We start from the raw sequence: 21118 nt of genomic DNA, 5'->3' as shown, positions 1-21118 counted from the left end.
CAAGCAAGGTCACAACTCTTCCTTGTTTTGGCACCGCATTGGTGGAACTAGCTCCCTGTCAAAGTCAGGACTGCAGAGTCGCTCACCAGCTTCCGCAAGAGACTCAAGACTCAGTGAAGTAAAGTGAAACGGAACAATATGAATAGTTCCCTCTGCAGAAACTACCTGAATGCTAAGCCTATGGCACTGATCTATAGAAGCATAGTAGTATAATGTTGTTACCTGTCATAAGGTAAAGGCTGGATGACGAGGGTGTTGAAGACCGCCTGCAGATGCTGAGTGGCTAGGATCAGAACAGTCTGTCCCACCGCCACTCTCACCTGAAGAGCATGGGTCCATTCCATTCATTCAAAAAAACTATTCATCAACAACAAACAACTCAGTGCTCATTTGAATGCTAAGGTGTGTGCTCACCTGCTCCTCTGTGATGCTCTGCAGTCGCAGGTGGAGCACCTCCAGCATCTCTGGAACCTGGTGGACACACACATACACACACACACACACACACACACACACACACACACACACACACACACACACACACACGTGTGAGGCATGGTGTCTAACAGGTTGTATTTATTTACATGCTAAATTGACTTAACATGACTTTTCCCTTCTTTAAAGACGATAGTTTAAAACACATAGGGCCAGGACAAAGATTGGCTGATCATCCCAAAAGTGTGCCTGAATGAATGTGTGTGTGAGTGTGTGTGTGTGTGTGTGTGTGTGTGTGTGTGTGTGTGTGTGTGTGTGTGTGTGTGTGTGTGTGTGTGTGTGTGTGTGTGTGTGTGTGTGTGTGTGTGTGTGTGTGTGTGTGTGTGTGTGTGTGTGTGTGTGTGTGTGTGTGTGTGTGTGTGTGTGTGTGTGTGTGTGTGTGTGTGTGTGTGTGTGTGTGTGCGCACGCTGTACCAGGTCCTGGAGGCCGGCCCCCCTGTTCTTCAGCAGCGTGTTGAGGATGACGGAGGAGGCCCTGCAGCAGTTGGTCTGGCTGTCCACCAGGCCCTCGAACAGCATGAACACCAGGGTGGACAGCTGCTGCTGCGGGAGCCGCTTGCTCATCACCTGGGCCCCCCACAAACACAGCCGTCACACACACACATAAAGCACAGCGCTTCATGTAGCTTATCCTCGGTGACGCAATGTCCCAGTCTCATCATCACCATAAACATATGTGGGTACCGATTTGTCCCTTCCTCGTTAATGTTTAGGCTTTTCAGTCTTTCTTGACAGTACGTGAGATGGCCATGAAGTCACTTTTGGGTTATAGGAGTGATGTGATTGGCTGCCATGACAGACAGTACGTGAGAAAGTGAGGGTTTTCTGGATTCTAATTCTACCCTGTATTCCTTTGTTTATTGGTTACTGGGTCTGACCTTGGTGAGATCAGAGCAGGTCTTGTACAGGACAGTGTTGTCCGGGTTCTCAAGAACGCATCTCATGAGCAGCAGACTCTCCACTGACTCGTCCCGGTAATCGTGGGCAAAGCCTGGGTGGAGGAAACAAAGTGAACTGTTTAAACATGCATGGTGTGGGTTGAGCCTATACATATACATTGTGTACATCGAGTGGGTTAAACCCATTAGAGTTGAGGTAATTTACTCGATTAACTCTCCTCTACTCAAGGAAACAGTCAAAACATAATGTAGACTACGGTTTCAATGTCGAAGAAGCAGTTATTTTGTAGAAAATGTATAAATCGATAGATATACGACACATTTTGCTACTACAAACGGAAGGGAATGAATAAGACGAAAACATTGAATCCGTTGTTGATTATTCCCTAGCAATATTGACAAAATCAGCACATTGGGTGTCAAGTATTGTGAATTCCCAATAACCTTCTTTCCTAAATAACTCTTTAATAACCACTTTAAATAACGTCACACATTTGTCGTCTCTAAATTAGCAGGGCGGTTACCGATCAGACCTCAAGCCGGCAGGAGGGCCGTGAACTGGACAGCAAGTGTTCGTACCTTCGTATCGCAGCTGGATGTTGAGCAGTGTATGCACGGCGCTGATGGCGGCGATGCGCACGGCGTGGTGGGGGTCAGAGCAGCGGGGGGCCAGCCGGCCCAGCAGGGCGCCCAGGTTGTGGAAGGACACCATGTTCTGGCATCGGACCGCACACACACAGATTAGTTTGAAATGAAGCTATAATAAGAGATATTCTGTCTGTATGAGAGACCGGATTTCAATCTGTAGCTTTTATGAAATGAAGGCCTGGTCATCAGTAAGGTCAGTTACTGACCGCTAGGGACATAGGCAAGTTTATTGAAATAATTAACTGGAGTAATGAAATACAAAACTTTGATCAAATGAATGCCAGTTGTTGGTTGTTTCAAGCTGAACCCACTGAACTAGGTGTAACAAAATATGGATTTTGCTACAGTGATATTGTAAATTCAATGCATGCCTGTGTGTGTGTGCTCACCTTCACAGTAAGTTTCTCCAGGTAGAAGTCCAGTATTTGCGCGGTGGTGCAGACGGCTCTCTCTCTCTCGTGGTCTTGGGCTGAGCTCAGCCAGGACTCAATGTGCTGCCAAACACAATCACAATCAACATTAGTCATACAAACGGAAGGTTATCGTTTCTTTACACATTCTTTATCAGTTTCTTTATCTTTATCACACTCAGAGGTTATAGGTAGCAGGATTCATGTAAATATCAGGATTCTTTGCTTCCGCAACACTAGAACCTAGATTAAGAAAATAAAGACAACATTTGTACACAAATTAAGTCAGAAACCTCAATATAATCTGAATGGGGACAAATGAATGGTAGTGTATTGTTTGTTTTAAGCCACATTAATTAAAAAAACAATGGATGACCTGTAAAACCCGCACCTAAATGTTAAACCACACAAAAGACAACAGCACACTTTTTTTTTTACACAATCTAAATACATATCTCTTCGCCACTCAAACATCGGTCCCACCTTGAAGACACTCTGTAGGCTGTCAGGTGAGGGCTCAGTCACCAGGACACTCTTCAGCAGCTCCTGCAGGCTGGCCATGGTGTCCCTGTATAATGCCTGAACAGAAATCACACGCCAGTTACAACATATTGGTTCGACAATTACAATGGGATTTTCAATCTGATGCATCTCCAAGTACCACCATGTAAGCATTCACCAGGAACTTACCACCGCTTAAATAACAGTGACAAGATCAGTCCACACTGACAACTAAAAATAAACTAAGGCACTCGACTTTTTAACAACACCAGGATCTACAGCTCAGAGAGGAACATCAAATGTCACTTTTTCATTCATAAAGTCAGTAAAAACCAGTAGAGGATTAGCATGCTTAGCATGTTTAAGCTGTAGCATGGTGGCTAGATCATCAAGTAGTTAACCAGTTCATAAAGTTCATAAAGAGTTCATAAAGGTAAAACATAGACCCCCCTCACCTCTCTCTGCTGGGGGTCCAGGACCTCCTCATCCTTGGTCTTCTCGGGGGTGTGTGTGACTGGGGGCAAGGCGAAGGCACTGCCCACACACACCTTCAGCAGGTCAAAGCCCTCCGTCTCAGTCAGTGGGGGGTCCAGGGGTCTGGAGTGGTGTCAAGGGGGCTCAACGTGGCAGGGGATTTCTAGAGCTGATCCTGCTCTTTTATAATGCTTTATCGATCAGTACGTACGGTATGAATACATCCATGATACGTCAGATCAGGTGCCTTGCTCAGGGACACCTCGACACTCAGCTAGGAGGAGCCGGGGGTCGGACTAGCAAGCTTTCAGTTACAGGTCAACCCGCTCTACCTCCTGAGCTAAGCCGACCCCTTGATGGGTGTCCTACTGACTTTGGCTTTTCTTTAGGAGAAGTTATAATTCTAGCGACAACATATACCACACCTAAATTAAAACAATCTCAGGGTCCATTGCTGGAACAGGCCATGGATACATGAGGTTGGCGCAGGTAGACATCACAAGATGGCGTACTGGAGTCTTCATGGCGTCGGCTGGCTCTGCCTTGATAAAGTCCTGATCACAGAGTACAGACACAGGTAGGAGTCAGTCCTGTGGACACATGCACCAGAGCCGCACCTGTCCCATGCATGGCACGACACAGCAGTAGGGGGCTGCAAACTAGACCAGCTACATATGCAACGTTGAATGTAAAATCAACGTCAATTTAGCAATACAGACATGTCTGGTCACTACAGTAAACTATATGGTGCCTTCTAAATTTGGCTAAACTCAGTTTAGCAGAGTTGTACAGATGAAGCAAGATTTGAATGTAGATCAACTTAAAAGGCATCCGTTTCAATGCAATAGAGACCAACTTTTAAGTGTAACCAAGCACTAAAATCAAACAACAAGGATAGACCAACTCTGGCCCAGTCCAGTTATGGTTTCAGGTCAAAACAGAATAACTTGTCCGATCACTGTGGCATACACAGCACACATTTCAGGAAATAAGAAACATCCACTGCAAATCAATTGGTGGTTTTGAGGGGAATAGAAGAGGAAGGGAGAAGTAATCAGTTTTTTGTCTGGCTACTAACCATCATGACTGAAATGAGGTCCTGTTTGCGGGTGAAGACGTAGCCTTGCCTCTTCACACACTCACTGATGGCTCTGGCTATCAGTCCAACACTCTGGATCAAACTCAGCTTCATGGTCAGGTCCTGAATCACAAACACACACACACACACACACAAACACACACGTCCAAACACACACGCAAACCAAAAAATATTGAACAAGGAACTTTTTTCATCTTAAGATAGTGTTAATAAAAGCAGAGAAAACTGATTTGTTTTTTAGTGATGCAAAGAAGTTTAACCAGAGAGACGAACCAGGCACACTACAGCCCAATTCAAGTGTGCAGAACTATGAAGCAACACCATCAAAGCATCAAAAACCACAACAATACTAGACAGATAATCAATCAAAACAAATCTATTGGTCAGTGTGTCGATTGATTGTCCATTCCTATGGATGGAGGAAGAGGCTCAAATCAGAGTTGTGCAGTGTGGAAAGTAGCTCAGGCCAAAGTTGAAACACACCTCCTGGCTGTCATGAAAGAGGTGGCAAAAAGAGTCTGACACGGGCAGACTTCTAGACTACAGGCGGTTAGGATTAAGTCACAGCAAGTCACATCAAGGGCGGTTGGTTTAGAACAATCCTGTTGATTATCATCATTCACATCAATGTTGGCTCACACTTTTGATTATCATTGCATTCTTAGACAGAAACAGCATCCCAGGTTAACATTAGTGAACCAACATGTAAACAATATACGTAAAACCAGACTGATCAGAAGCAAACTTATGAATGGGAGTCTGTAGAGATCTGCTGAAATATGTTCAAACGCTTTAAATATGCGCCACCAAAGCAAGAAAATAAAAGAAAATTGCCCAAGGGTGCTGCAGTTAGAGATATTAAAATGAGGAGAAAGTTGAGTAATTTAATTGAAGCCGTATTTCCCCCAAGTATGAAGACTTTTATAATACGTTTAAGCGAGCAAATCTCCAGTTTAATTTTGAAATATGGGGTAAACGACATTCAATAGAGCCAGACAGCGAATAAGAGCGAAACAGTGAAGAAGCAAGGGAAATAACACACGCAATTAACTCTGAGAAAGACAAATATTTCACACGAGTGAGGGAGAAGAGAGGGAGAGAGGTCAGTGGGATCCCCCTGGTAACAGTACCTTGTTCTCTACTTTAATCCCAAGAACCTGTATGGAGGTAACATCATGGTCATTTTACATCATGTGGCCCCTTCAGTCTCCAAGTAGTCAGCCACCAAGAAGGAGCATGGTCTGAATTAAGAGATGGCTCATTCATTGAGCTGCGTTGTCAATACCTTCTTGTTCAGTTGTAGTTTTGATGTTTTTATATTTAAAATGAATATGAATATAAGTGATAATCATTTATGAGAAATGGGTTTTTCTTTCATATTTTATGAAAATATGTCCATTAGCATAGTAAGTTTACAATAATTTGAGGAATATCTAAATAACCACTCAGTGAGTAAGCAACATTTGCATGATTTTACAGCCACAATTCTTTGTAAATTGTCAAATCGAAATATTGTGTGACATCACTGGGTCAAATGTTGAATGGAATCAAAAAGTACTGGTCGTGTTGTCTTTTGTGAAATCCCATGGAGGCATTTACTTTTTTTGAGCCAAAACAGAAGAGAGAGAGGAGTTAGAGAGAGAGTGCAACGCAGCGCCTCCGCCCAGTGCAGCCAGGTGACCTCTGACCTGCGGCGCCGTTACCTTGGTGTTGAAGTGTTTGCTGATGAGGCGCAGGATGTCCTGGTCGATGCGCTTGAGGATCTGCTCCGGCGGTGCGTTGAGGGCCACCTGCCCGTAGCACAGGATCAGCGTGCTCTTTACCTTGTCCGCCTCCAGGTCACTACGGTCCTGGAGGAGGGGGGGGGGGGGGGGGAGAGGGAGGGAGGGGTAGAGAGGGAGAGAGGGGTAGAGAGGGAGAGAGGGATGGAGAGAAGAAGGGTGAAGAAACCACAGGAGAAAGGATAAGGATGCCAGCAGGTTACTTCACTCTAGACTGATATTGTGTTTATGGAAGGATATTGTGTATTTGAGTACTTTCATATTCAGATTTGAGAGATGTAGACAATGTTCAATTGCTGTACACAAGATATAGAAAAAAATAAATGTAAACTGTATTTACAGACATACTTTCTTGTGAAAGTATGTCTATGCATGTGTACATATACACACCCCAAAACAAGTGTGCGTATAAGGGCTTCAGTCACACACGTGAGCCAGGATTCACCGCCGGATGCCGTTCCTTACCTTGAGCAGGTTGAAGATGCTGGGGGACTTCTTGAAGGCGTCCGACTTGCCAAACTCCTCCAGCTTGGCCAGCGTTCCCTCCAGGTGGCTGTGGGCACACAGGCCCACGCTCATGGCCACGCCCTGCCACAACCAGGGGAGACTCAGAGTCACACGGCCATTACGGTCTCACAGGGTCACACAGGCCCCTGACACCATTATGCAACAGCTAAGATGTACAAGTTAACGTGGCTAACATCATTTGTTAACTGAGGATGAAAAAGGCCTGCAAAATGTAAATTTTTTAACCCGTCGCCGAAATAAATTCATAAAAATGATGGACTAAAGTACACGGTGTACGAACGTACATCCGGCTGTGTATTTTTGCTCGCTTCGTGTAGGACTGAGGTCTATTTTGACTGCGATCACTCAAAAACATAAATTTTCTGCATACTTTGGCCTTGAGAGACGCAGGGTCACGCACAGGTCAGTGAACTGAAACCAGTCACGTATATCTCAGTCATATAGGTCAGTGATATACAACCAGTCACGTAGGTCAGTCTTATAGGTCAGTGGTATTGGATGGACCTCTCTCTCGATGGCGTCGCTGTGCCGGGCTGTGAGCAGGATCTCCTGCAGCTGTTTCTTCACCACCTCCTTGTTGTGGCACTCCTGCAGAATCACGCCGATACAGCGGTAGAGGAAGCTCTGGAGATAAAGGAAAAGATAATGTTTAGGCGTTATTGTTCCACTGATACTTGGCCTTGTTTACATTGCATGACTATACATGACATGATGATGTGACGCGATATAATCCCTGCTGTATTTTTAATTTGAAAAAGAAGACACCCCTTGTTCTGTTGTTTCTTTTTATTGCCTGCGACTCCAAATAAAGATCTTTTTCATTCATAGATGTGTACAATGGGTTACATCACCCAGATAAATGGATGTTGCTAAACAAATAAGAGATGCTGAGGTTAGGTATGGTTGGCATGGGTGAGGTAAACAATGCAAGTCCACTGACGCACCTTTTCCTCTAAAGCATTGTTATAGGTGGAGAGGTAGCGCGTTGCCTCGGTAACCAGGTGACACACCCACTTGCTGTCGTCCATCGTCACCAGGGTTTTGGAGAGCAGCTGGAGCCAAACATATCAGGAGGGGCGACATCCAATAACCGTTTGAACACGCACAAGTGAGGCGATTCATTCAATCTAATACAGTCTAATGATTGTTAGATGAACACAGTAAACCTTACCTTTAGCAGTTTCTCTTCAAATGGTTTCTTGTCCAGACTATCCACAGTCGATTCTGGGGTGAAAAAACACAACAGATGCAGTGATAGTGAATGAAGTAGAAAGCCATATTATAAAGTATTAGCATAGGCTAAGGTTTAGAGTTAGGGTTAGTGAACCCCATTAAAGTTAAAATGAATACCTTAATTAACATGAACACCATTAGCAAACATGAACAACATTACTAAATGATGACTAGAAACAATAGTTAAAGCTTATTACTGCATTAACCAATGTTAAGTATTAAGGTTATTGTAAAGTGTTACCAAGTTTTTTATTGATTTCCACAATAAAAAATGGAAAAATAATTGCACAACCCCCATAATAAAGAGAAATGCTCTTATGTGATCATCTCATCCTCTCTAGACTCCGGGCTGATGCTGTAATCCAGGTGTCCTTACGAGGGCTGAGCGATTAATCTATTTCAAACCGACATTGCGATGTAATAGAACGCGATTTGCAAATTGCAATAGTTAAATAAAGATGTTATAATATAAATTCATGCATCAATCCATCTCATCCATCAACACATAGGCCTGGCCTAAAGGAAAGAGCAGTTTATATGTTGCCTGCTTCCAATGGTGTGTTGGTCATACTATAGAATGATTGACACTTTAAAAATAACTAAAAAGAACTTTAAAAATAAAAATTTAATGCTAAATAGCAATCACAATATTGGTCGAAATAATCGCAATTTGATTATTTCAACAAATATTGCAATTGCGATTTAGCATTTAATTTTTCTTTTTAAAGTTCCTTATGTTCTGTCAAATCGCAATCACAATATTGGTCGAAATAATCGCAATTTGATTATTTTCCCAAATGGTCAAGCCTTTACCCTCTAGGAGCGCCACCAGCGGCGGGATCTCCTTCTCCCACAGAACGTCCACTTCTGGGTGGATGTTGAGGCTGAGCACGTTGAGCAGGGAGAGGGACGGAGCACCGTGGCCCCGGCTGGCATACGGGAACGCCGCATTCACCTGGAGCAAGATCGCACACACACACACACACACACACACACACACACACACACAGTTAGAAGTTTTCCTAAAATACTGGCTGGATCAGTGCATTCAGTTGAGACCCAAGGGGTGTTTTACCTTTTATGCAAAACAGTGTCTGGTGTGCATCAAAGTTTAAATTGCCTTGGGAGGGAGACCAGACACTGTTCTGCATCAAAGTGATGCAGAACAGTGTCCGGTTCGTTATTGGCTCATTCTTGGGAGTTTATTTCTAAAGAGGTTGTTGGACTAAGGATTCATGGCAAAATGCAGAGTTTTAGAGTTGCATTTCTAGCGCTGAAAAAGCTCATTCCACCTTGCTGGTCCCACCAGTGCCTCAATCCCTCCAATCCCTCCACCATCATTTTTAAAAGTCTACAAAACAATACACTTAAGTTGGTAGGATGCCACCAAACTGTGTCTGAAACTGGAATTCAACAGCAGGATGGATAGTGCAGACTCACCCACAGCCTGATCATCAGAGTCTGGGGCGACGGTAAGTTAGCTGGGGGATAAAAAGGACAACAGAAATTCACCTTCAAACAGAAATATGTCACTTCTTCAATTTAGCACAATGATGACTTAAGACAGATCACCAAATAGATGGCTTCATACACTCATATACTGTACCTTTTTTTATACAATGAGGAAACAATGGTGTCTTTTTTTGATACATATACGAGTTGCGTGAACGTGTTGATATGAATGATTTAAAAAAGGGACTGGCGCCATCTAATGGTTAAATACTGTAAATGTTACACTGATCTCAGTACCAAGAGAAGAACAAAGCTCTGACTACCTAATAGAATACAGCCATCAATCTACAGTGAAAACACAACCGCTGGATGGATCAAGATCTTCAATAGCCAATCCTACCGTTACATGAGCACAGTTTAATTTACAAACTATGGTGAAAATATTTGTGACATCCTAAATGTATTTCTATCGGTCATGTGCAAAAAGCACCTTGCTGTGTGAAGTCTATATTGAAGGTGGCCTCCTTGTTGCTCCTCTTCTTGCTGCCCAGTACGATGAGACTCCGACACAGAGGAGTGGTGGCGTTGCTGAACTGAGGCGGAGTCAGGTAGTACAGCAGCATGGGCCACAGCACCTGCGGACAGAGGAAACCTCATGTGAAACACTACAGGTAAAACCTGACTTCCTGCCAAGTGTCGTCTTTCAAAACCCATTAATCTCCAGTGACACCGAAGCCTCAGGTCGCAGAACTCCTCACTACCATCTACATGTCCTCAAATGCAAATAAAGATATAAAAGATGTTCGAACAAAACAAACAATATGACTTGTAGTGTTTTTACAGTGTTGCCGTGTCTTAAAACATCTTAAAAAGGGAAAAGTAGGGCAGTTACAGTTTCAAAACGTAGAAGTAGAAGTAGTACTTAAGTATATAGTATAAGTAGCCGGTATTGACTGGGCCCCTGTAGGGAGTATGATGGGTATACAGAGGGCCACGGGGGTAAGTACGTTGGCTGAGCGTGGTGCCCAGAAGGGGGGGTACGTACGTCAGCCAGTCAACTAACCGTGGTGGTCAGAAGGGGGGGGGGGGGGGGTACGTACGTCAGCCAGTCGGCTGACCGTGGTGCTCAGAAAGGGGGGGTACGTACGTCGGCCAGTCGGCTGACTGTGGTGGTCAGCAGGTGGAGGGTGTCGTCACACATGCTCCTCAAGGCCTCGTTGGACACCTCTTCTGGATCAGAGGGCTTTGGGCCACGCTAACACACACCAACAAACACACGCACATGTACGCAAAGGCCCACACACACACACACACAGACGCACACACAAAGAAAAAGTTATAAAAACGAATTTGTATATTATATTTGTATATGTTCAAAATGTATTTTATACTGCTCTTATAAAGATGACATCAAAACAGACTAGCTCTGCATTAGCCTGGGAACCAGACAAATCTGCACGCTCGTGTTTTATTGCTCTGGCACATGCCTCTTGCCCCGCCCTGATACGATGGCTGAGGAGCGCTCCCATAGGAGCAGTGAAACATTTGCATTAACCACCAAGATGGCTGCCGCTGATCTGTCACACGTTTCAATGCTCTGATTGGTTATAGCTCTATCCAATCGCATTCCAGAGGCATTCCCCATGGAAATTTAAGTTTCAAGCCAACAATCATTTGCAAATTGGTCGGGTCATTTCACGGCTCCCGCTCCACAATAATAGTCTACAGTAATAGAAGCAAAAACCAACAACGTTTCAGGCCGATAACAAACACGTCCCTCCTACAGACGTGGTGTGTGTGTGTGTGTGTGTGTGTGTGTGTGTGTGTGTGTGTGTGTGTGTGTGTGGTGGGCACCTGGTACGTGTCCGGCAGCGCGCAGTGCTGCACGATGAAGCGGACCAGCAGCTCCCCGCCCTCCAGCTCCAGGTAGCCATGATGAGCCATGGCACTGATGACCTGCACCACCCGCCTCTTCACCTGGGGGAGCGCGCACGCACACACACACACACACACACACACACACACACACACACACACACACACACACACACACACACACACACACACACACACACACACACACACACACACACACACACACACACACATTGAGATGAGTATGCTTCTTCTAATAGGAGACGGGAGGAGAAGGAAGAAAAAAGAGAGATGCCAAGAATGACCCAAGAAGCTACGAGCACGTTCCCCTGGTGTGTTGAGCCTACTTTGGCTGTAAGCGATAACTGATAACAGCTACTGATATCCCAAGCAGGTCACTGGATTGAGCCGTGTCGTCTCCACTTTTCTTTATCCTGCACTGAAACACATGAAACCATACTAGGCCTGATAAGGCCTTGTTCATCACAGTTATCAGTGGGAATCAAATACTGTCTCACGGAGAGACGGCCACTGCACAGCCTCTAGTTTATGATAGCTTTACTGCTACTGCTGTTAAAATGAGAAAAGAAGAATTTCCTGTCTGGGTTCAATGAAGTATTAACTTTTCTTATGTTAAAAGGTAAGAAAAAAGGTTAGTTTAGTTAATAGGTGAAACTGAACCTTATTGCCGTGGTCGGCCATTGGTTGTCTAATGCTGGCCAGGATGAGAAGCTTCTTGGTTTCCATCATGGCAGCTGAAAGACACACACACACACACACACACAAAGTCAAATGTGTACATTAATTCATCAAGGAGCTCATGTGCATCGCAAGGTTATTAATATTGCTAATAAAAACTAACAAAAGTAACAAAGAGGTGTTGATGAAGAGAAACTTCTTTTTAGGACACGTTGGCCAGCGAAATATTTGATTTAATATTAGAGCATGATCATGGGAAAGTACAGGCAGCAAAGTTACCAAGGATACATTCAGTGAGACAATGGGTGAACAAGATTCTTATAGGGAAACTTTGCATTGTGGGTAGGAAATATACAGTTAACAAAGGTACCAAAGGTAGGTAACAAGGTAACAAAGTGACCATTCTGGAGCATTTAGGATTGGCGGGAGAGGCCAAGTTAATTTGCAATACACTATGGGGGAAGTGGACATGTCTACAAGTCTGTAAGACAGGGCTGCAATACAGTTAAACAAATCTACACAACAAAGAAGTCAGTCGATTGGCCTGGCCTCAGTATCAGACTCAGTGGCTCCAGTGGAAATGCAAATCTGAACTACCTTAACCTCTCTCAGTTAGAGAGAGGAAGGGTGGAATCTTAAGGTCCAAGGAGAATGTAAACAGTTCCTTTTAGATTGACTAGTAATTATATAAACAAGGTTAATGTAACATTTATAATTGTGTATTATAGTTATGATTAATATTTCCACGACAGGTGTCAAAAGCTGGGTGGCCAAAGTCGCTGCTGTTGGCTCCCAAAGATATGTAAACTTCATAGCCAGTAATCGCGAAGGTCGAAAAGTAAACACGGATAATCTGTGTGAGCCAGTATGTGAGCAAGTGTGTGTGGTGTGTGTGTATGAATGTGAGTGTGTGTGCGTGTGTCTCAGAGCATGTGACCAGTACTTAAAGTAAAACACCATTTCTCTGTTATGTCAAAGGTCTCTCTCTTATTAAAAGCAAGATCTACTGTTGTTCCAGGGTCACTCTAAATGAGGGTCATCAAATAAAATGTGGTAAAATAAAAAACAAATGGTCACAGATATGACCAATTACTCATATCTGTGTAATTGTGACACACTGCTGGCATGTTGCGGAGGAGCGGCGCATTCTGGGTAAAACTTGATTCATTAAGAGTGGTGTAGTCTTACACAGTGTCCAACTTCAATGAAATAACAAGAGTGTGTGTGTGTGTGTGTGTGTGTGTGTGTGTGTGTGTGTGTGTGTGTGTGTGTGTGTGTGTGTGTGTGTGTGTGTGTGTGTGTGTGTGTGTGTGTGTGTGTGTGTGCGCGTATGCTCACTGCTGGAGTTGATGAGGTGTCGTAGGACGGCCAGGGAACCCATTCTATTCCTCTCGTTGTTGTTCTCCAGCTTCTGTAGAACCGAGAGCACCAGCTTGTCCGGGAAGGCGTTGGCTACAAGAGACAAGGGAGGATAACAAGAGGCCGAGGAGAACCACGACGATGAGACAATGAACAGAGCGTTAAAGCGCAAGGATGTTTGAAGGTGACGACATCATCGGCTTAAGAATCATTACTGTGTTTTCTGCGATGTTAAACACCATCATTATTCAATGAAAAGATAGCTCAAGTGATTCTTCTTGACCGCTTTACATAATGTTTGTATCTGAAGAGTGATTTAATTTTGCCTTTCTTTTTATTGTGTCACTTTTGTAAAAGTTGCAAAACTAGATCTGGAATATAATTGAATGCCAGATTCATGCCATATTTGAAGAAAATCTGATACTAAGGAGCAAGTATTAATATTGAATGGTCTTTCACTCATCCCTACCACTGATTTAGTTTAATGAAGGCGAAAGTATTTCAAAAAAGAATCACTGGAAGCTAAATATTGTATCGTACACATAAGGTTTTTAATAGATAAAACACGAGACTCAAGTATTGGATGTTAAGATAACTATGCAGTGGTGTAGTGTAGTGGTGTAGTGGTGTATGTAGTGGTGCTCTACAAAGGAGTATCTGTTCCATTTGCGCTCTTGGGCCGTGGGAGTCTAGCAGTCATGGTTCCAAGACGTGCCTAACTGTGTTAAACCTGCCTTGACCAGCGGCTAATCACAGTGAGTGGATTCTTACACGGTGACATACCAGTCAATTCAGGAAAATCACATGATATTACCACCACATGTTCAGGGGATGGAAATAGACTTATGAAAGCAATGCTACACATTGAACCATGTTCTGCAGACTACCAACCGACAGAAAATACTAAATAAGATACACCACACACACACCACCTGCGTACCTAGCAGGCTGAAGCAGCGCAGCACCTCGTTGTGGTTCTTGACGGTGGGGGGGTTGCTGTAGTCCACAGGACTGCACACCTGGGGGGAGAAAACAGGTCACATGACTCTTCTGACGCCCCTGTATGGCATGGCTTGGTAAGAAAACACAGCTGAACTTTCAGGCTAAATATCTTTGTACTCTTTGAGCTTGATTTGACATTCAGGATAAGTGAAACAATGTACTATTTTATGGTTTCTTCTTTTTTTTATGGTTCCTTGTGACCGGAGATTATTTTGTTGAATCAATTTGTTTCTGAAAACACACTGTACATGCTGTAACATCTTTCAGGGATGAAAAAAAAGGATGAAATATTCTTGCAAATTATTTAAAACCTTCTGAAAAGTGATTTGTAACCTTATTTTGATAGGTGCTAACATTTTTTTTTTTGCATTATAAGTTTTACCGTCACCATTGATTGAAATCATCGTTATTGAAGAACACAAGAGCCATGAGTCATCCACCATCTCTTGGCTGACAGAGGGCTGATCCAGCCAGCACACGATTGACATATGGTCATCATGGTGATATTGAGCAAGCTCGCTGGTGAGTCAACCACATGACAAGTGACTCCCCGAGAGACTCACAGCACGAGAAAGCTGTTGAGTGTAATGTTGAATCACAAACTATATCACTTACAACATATACCTGGGCTGCGGGAATGGTAGACTGTGTTGGTTTAACCGCGCCATACATTTTGTGTGCGTGTGCGTGTGCGCATGCATGTGTGCGTGCGTGCGTGCTGGCGTGACAGGAGGACATGTTCTTACTTGGTGGTGCAGGGCTGACAGTAGACTATCCAGTTGTGTCTCCAGCACTCTGCTGCCCATGTTGACAGAGGCATCAATCACCTGGCACAGACTCTGCAGGAAAGACCACAACATGACTTGTAATGTGCTTTCAACACCATTATCACAAGGAGAAATAATCTTTAATAAGAAGAATCATAATTGAATAAATAAATAAATATAGTATTTAAGTATTTGAGCCTACAATAGTATCATACAATATTGAGGTTTGTGCAAATGTGTTAATATAAAGGTATGGGTGAGATAAAAACTACATGCAAACAATCTTAAAGATTTGAGTCTTCTCATAATAGTCATAATAATGTAGTATTGACGGTCAAAGATCAAAGTTATCAATCAGGTTAAAGTATTGTACAGCACTACCAATAACTGACAGTTTGCCCAACGACTCTTCTTCAGTTGATAAACAGTTCAGAACCGAGATGGCTGCAAGGTGAACGCAGCCCACGGTGGCTCACCTTGCTGATGACAAAATGTTCGTTGTTCTTCTTGTACATGGACAGCAGAGCCGGGAGGAGCTTGGGAATCTGCTCCTCCAGTTTGTCGCTGGCCATGAGGTGGCTCATGGGGCCCACAGCCTCAGCCACCGTAAGCCTGAGCTGGAACACACAGTGGTCAAACAGAGGACCTCAGTCAGACCGGCCACCACCACCGACAACGCTGGGGGCGAGACTAGCTCAAGTTCAAATTCACAAATCTTTTTTGTCCCTGAGGAGAAAATGATTTTTGCAGCAGGATAGGAACACACACATACACACTGTGTGATGTACACAGTACATCACACAGCCAGCAGATGAGATAAGGAGCCCCAAATATAGTTAGTATAAGAATATAAGATAAGAATATATTAATATAAGACTACCACTTACAACAGACCAGAAATACACTTTTTTTTTTCATTGTTCAAAATCACATTAAAATGTGTCCCAGACAAACAATCATAACACACACACTGATCACAAGGGACCAGGTGAACTTTTAATAGATGAAGAGTGTGTTTTACCGTTCCAGGACTATTTTACCTTTGAAAGAGCCAGTTTAACTTGTTATAGATAAAATGGACAATGGAGTCTCAGTCAACTGACTTAAGGGAGGGAACAATCCACTTCCAGTGGATGTTCCTGTGTTTACACCAGGTGTTACCGCATTCCAACTCACACACGATGTTGAGCAAGACACCCACACTGACAGAGGCCAGGAAGAGAGACTAGGAGAGTAACTGTGTGGGTGGGTGTGTGATTAGGCCGTAATATGTTCCCTCCTGTCACTCATGCAGCATAAAGACATATTTGTTAGACCGTAGGGGAATAACCCTTGCCTTTCCTATCATTTGGTAGTTTACCTGAAGTACTGGGATTGAGGGATATTCATTCTTTAAAACTTAAAACCTCCCCAAAGATCATTAAAGTTTACAGTCTGGCCTCTTTGTACACATATCAACCATAAAGCGATTAAGGTCGGAATTGATGCAACTGTGATATACCGTTCTATCTGAAAATCATCCAACACTTGGATGAATAAGAATCGTGGGAAGGGAAAAAACCCAGGACTGTGCTGGGGGATAACTCATTTTCTATTCATTCTGCTGTCAATTCCTAGATGCATTCAAAACCTTTGTGGTGTCATGGTACTACAGTTTCAAACACGGTACTACTAATGCAAATGCATTAGTACAGCAACGGCAGATGCATTTCGGAGCGTTCTTTCAAAGTCTTGTGACCGGCCAACTGATTAGCAGTCACATGGAGATACCATGTTACACCCACCATATCCAGCCATGCATTTACCACATGGTCTCACCTTGGACTCCCGGCTCTGGAGCCAGCTGTTGAAGAGGATGTCATAGGCGGCGTAGATCTCACTGGAGAAGGTGTCCTTCCTCACCGTGGGGTCCGGGGCTTTGTCCAGGTTGGCCAGGTACTCCAGGATGCTGTCGCTAAAATGAGACAGTGCTGCAGCAGGACGGAGGAGAGACAACAGAGTCACAGCCGTGAACAGCTGGGGTTATGAGGGCTAGATCTCAGAGGGCAGAAACTGGCAACAACCGTTGCTGCTGTTGTTTATAATTGTTGCAGCTACAAGAGGTGGCAAATGCGAAAAGGTACATAGTGCAGGTTTAAATGATACAAAAGACTCAAGCACAGCAAAGAGTTTGTTCTGGGTTTACATTCCAAGTTGAATCAAATTCAACCAAAAAAGGAATTTGATTTAGCCATAAACCTATCTATATGGAATACAATTCAAAACCACAGAGGCTTTCGGGAGTCTTTACCTGAAGAGAAGACCCACTTCATGTTGTCCTGCTTGGCCATGCTGAGCATGGGCAACATGGTGCCAAGGATGGCATTTAGAAAGGGCACCATCCCATAGACTGTAAAACACAAGCACAAAGACTGTAAAACACATCCCATAGACTGTAAAACACAAACACAAAGACTGTAAAACACATCCCATAGACTGTAAAACACAAACCAAGTGATAACTACAATACATACAGAGATGCAACACTCCTGGTGGTTGGATAAATTATGCATAAATTAGTACTATACATGTTCTTTTACGTTAGATGTAAAAGAGGCATCCCATTATTTTGAAGAAAGTCTAAAGATCGTCTAGCTGTCTTTGTGAATGTGAGGTTGGTGTGTATTTGATGTGTATGTCTGTGAGTTGTGCTGTTAGAGTGTATTTGTGTGAGTTGGGATACTTGCCATTAGAATCTGAGAGGTTAGCTAGTGTCTGAACCACAAAGAAGTGTGGTAGGATCCCTGGCTGAAACTTGGTCAGGATCTCCTCCATGATGTCATTGATGTACTTGTTGCCCACAGCGACCAGGATATTACTAGCTGCCTGCTGCCAGTCAGGGATTACTTCCTGAAAAAAAAACACACCTATTGGTAAATACTACTCTTCAAAAGGCTCAACAAGTTTCTATTTGATCGATTTGACAGGAGTTGTCCTCAGTGTCCTCATTACTGTATCATTCTCTTCTTGACATCACATGACACCTATTTCAGCCAATCGGAAACAGACATGACCTGTGTCTCACCATAGGCGAAGCTGTCCAATGGACTAGATTGTAGTGTTACATTGACATCAAAACAAGGCAGGGTTGGGTACCTTGGAGCGTGTCATCTCATCTGAGGCCAGGGAGATGATGCTTTTTATCCTGGTGTAGCCGATGTCCTCAAGCCGGTTGGCCGTGATGAGCTCGATGGTCTGAAGGATCACCACGCGGTGACTCACTACCAGCTACATCAGAGAAACACAGCACAGCGGAGGATAGATCAGGTATGCTGGGCGCGCACGCACCAACTGGACTGACTTTGGCCGATTCAGATTTGTTCTGAAGCCTGACTTTCCGATACTGTTTCCGATATTGATTTTCTTCAGTTCATATCAGAAGATATATAAATAGGAATCATTTTAAAAGCCTTCAAATATAAACAGTCTATTTTATGAGCAGCATCATTTACATCAGACTGCCCTGATGTGTAAAGTTTGAAAAATGGCAAAATAAATTCATTATATTTATATATATTCATAGAGAGTGTGTGTGTGTGTGTGTGTGTGTGTGCAGTGTTTGTCAAAAGATCAGCTGTGGACATTGAGCATAATGAAGTTGGTCGAAGAATCATCCCTCTAGTGAGTCACATATAATTCTGTGACGAAACATCCCACATTTTAGGCTTAGGGCTTCCAAAAACCACCAGGGCTTGTGAGAGGTAGGGACAGGCCATAAAAATATGGATTGGAGGAGATGAAAAATTTGGTGACCATTTGCCTCACAGGAGGCTTTGAGATTAGGCTGGTACCAGGAGCATCTTGCAGATAGTGACCCTGCACAGTGAATTAACAAATGATCAAATGCCCTAATTGCCAGCATTTTACTCAGGTTAATACAAATAAAGACAGTGGGATATAAATTACAGGAAGTAGATGATAGGAAGTGAAATTGATGTGAGCTTGAGCGAACACGCATGTTATGCAGGTTCATGATTTTTATTGTGTTTGCTTTACTATGAAGCATTTTTACAGATCGATAACAGCTCATTTACTGGAGAGAAAATAATCCAAATTATATGCCTGGGCATAAAAATGAAAGTATTTCCTACATGGAGTTTACTGGGCCACAGATGTAACTTCTATGGTGTATTTCTATGACTAATGTTGCCCAACAATCATCTGACCCAACACAAGGCGCTCAGATGTGAGAGCATGACAAGATGTCCCTGTGTCATGGTGAGTGTGTGCGGCCAGATGGTGACATCACGACTCTGACACGACTGTTTCAACTGCTTCAGAGTGATTAATTCAGCCGCTCTGCTACGTCCGGGGTAGCCCCAACGCTAGGTTGGCCTCAACGCTCAACTCCATAGCAATACATTGACAGTGCTGACGCTGAATCTCATTATGTGTTGAGTGCAGTAGTGCGCCACCAACACAAGGTCCTCTGATCCTGCTTGTCAGGTATTCTCTCGTGAACAGAGACCAAATCAATCAACACCAGACGTTAAGACAGTCAGACAAGCAAACATGGCCTTACCTGTACAGTAGACACTATACATTGTAATACCTTAATAAAGCTAATGTGTGTTGAAATACGATCAGAATCCACTCTCAGGCCTTGCATCTAGGCGTCAACAACTCTGAGCCATTACAGTGTGTGTATAATTGTAGATCTAATCATTAGCTGCAATGATGGGTGTATAAGTGTACCAAAGTGTACCAAAAAACGATGGACAACACGCAGTCATTTGCTCACCAGAACTTCTGGAGGAAATGAAATGCGCAAAATCCCACAGCATTTGAATGACAAAGTACGTACTTTTTTTCGATTTGACTTCCCATTATAACAAAAGCTTGCACTACTTCACCAAAGTGTTTGGTGTACATAGTTTAGTTTAAAGTTGACCGTTTAGTCATCATTAGAAGGGCCATTCAGTAACACCGAGATGCAAGACAGCCAAAAGTTCCTCCTAACACTGCGTCTTACCTTGGGATGTTTCAGCAGATAGTCCTGGCACATGGCCAACACTCTGTCGGGCCGCTGCTTCCCCAAGGTCAGCACAGACTTCCTCACCTGCTCCTGGACCTCTGCATCTTTGTCGTTGGCTCCGTCCAGTAGAGCCAGCGTCACCTCTGGAATGAGAGCCATAAGTTAAATCAATACACATATTTACATTTTTTTTAATCTTTTTTTTTTCTGAAGTTCAAACATTTAAAAGTACTATATATTATATAATTATGAATCATTTCACTTTTTTTTTGTATAGTGTGCAGCGGAACATGCACACACAGTCTCCCTGGGCTGTGCAGCCATTTAAATCAGAAATTCCTGAAACATTCATTCATGGGCTTGAAGGTGTCCATGTAGAATCAATGCACTGGTCCAAAAGGGTGCAAACCAACGGAGAGTCGTTAAAAAAAGTCACTCTCAAGCATGTGAGAGATAGGAGCAAGATGTTTTAAATGTGCAATATACCCCTGGCAAAAGGACTAGGGAATGTCATATGCCGTTTTGCTACAGCTTAATGTGACCCTGTTAAGCCATTTACTGTAACTGTGATGTGAAGCATCATATATGTATACAGACTAAATGCCAAAACATTTGATTTATGGTTGCGATCACAGCAAATCAATTCAACAATATAAGCAGTGGTGTCAAAAGTACACACATTCGTCACTTAAGTAGAAGTATAGATACTGGGGTTGATACTGAAGACTCTGGTAAAAGTTTAAGTATCAACTTAACCTCTTTACTCAAGTTAAAGTGAAAAAGTACTGTCTCTAAAACCTACTTACAGTATAAAAGTATAAAGTAACCTTAATAAAAAAAAAAATTGTGAAAAAAAGAAAAAAAGAATGTGGAAGGTGTTGC

General features: G+C 43.3%; 1 protein-coding gene across 3 annotated transcripts in view; it reads right to left on the bottom strand.

Moving 5' to 3' along the window:
- The window catches only part of mroh1 (maestro heat-like repeat family member 1), a gene marked incomplete at its 5' end in the record, with an annotated part of 32330 nt that overhangs the window by 9363 nt on the left and 1849 nt on the right, over nt 1-21118 (bottom strand). For 2 of the 3 annotated variants that reach the window (XM_084471188.1, XM_084471190.1), the window contains 31 exons: nt 223-320; nt 415-471; nt 910-1062; nt 1374-1486; nt 1974-2109; nt 2432-2536; nt 2936-3031; nt 3409-3550; nt 3902-3981; nt 4506-4628; nt 5657-5683; nt 6230-6376; nt 6773-6895; nt 7340-7459; nt 7780-7887; nt 8007-8059; nt 8882-9023; nt 9509-9549; nt 10011-10155; nt 10668-10775; nt 11375-11497; nt 12077-12150; nt 13433-13546; nt 14394-14472; nt 15202-15294; nt 15699-15839; nt 17041-17192; nt 17513-17611; nt 17949-18111; nt 18358-18489; nt 20234-20379. In XM_084471188.1, the coding sequence (XP_084327314.1) occupies nt 223-320; nt 415-471; nt 910-1062; nt 1374-1486; nt 1974-2109; nt 2432-2536; nt 2936-3031; nt 3409-3550; nt 3902-3981; nt 4506-4628; nt 5657-5683; nt 6230-6376; nt 6773-6895; nt 7340-7459; nt 7780-7887; nt 8007-8059; nt 8882-9023; nt 9509-9549; nt 10011-10155; nt 10668-10775; nt 11375-11497; nt 12077-12150; nt 13433-13546; nt 14394-14472; nt 15202-15294; nt 15699-15839; nt 17041-17192; nt 17513-17611; nt 17949-18111; nt 18358-18489; nt 20234-20379 (3433 nt within the window). The remainder of the gene's footprint in view (nt 1-222; nt 321-414; nt 472-909; nt 1063-1373; nt 1487-1973; nt 2110-2431; nt 2537-2935; nt 3032-3408; nt 3551-3901; nt 3982-4505; nt 4629-5656; nt 5684-6229; nt 6377-6772; nt 6896-7339; nt 7460-7779; nt 7888-8006; nt 8060-8881; nt 9024-9508; nt 9550-10010; nt 10156-10667; nt 10776-11374; nt 11498-12076; nt 12151-13432; nt 13547-14393; nt 14473-15201; nt 15295-15698; nt 15840-17040; nt 17193-17512; nt 17612-17948; nt 18112-18357; nt 18490-20233; nt 20380-21118) is intronic. The other variant, XM_084471189.1, reaches the window with a different exon arrangement.

The sequence above is a fragment of the Micromesistius poutassou genome, assembly GCF_964030765.1.
Source record: "Micromesistius poutassou genome assembly, chromosome: 8".
Lineage (NCBI taxonomy): Eukaryota > Metazoa > Chordata > Actinopteri > Gadiformes > Gadidae > Micromesistius > Micromesistius poutassou.
This window is presented reverse-complemented; position numbering and strand designations above follow the sequence as displayed.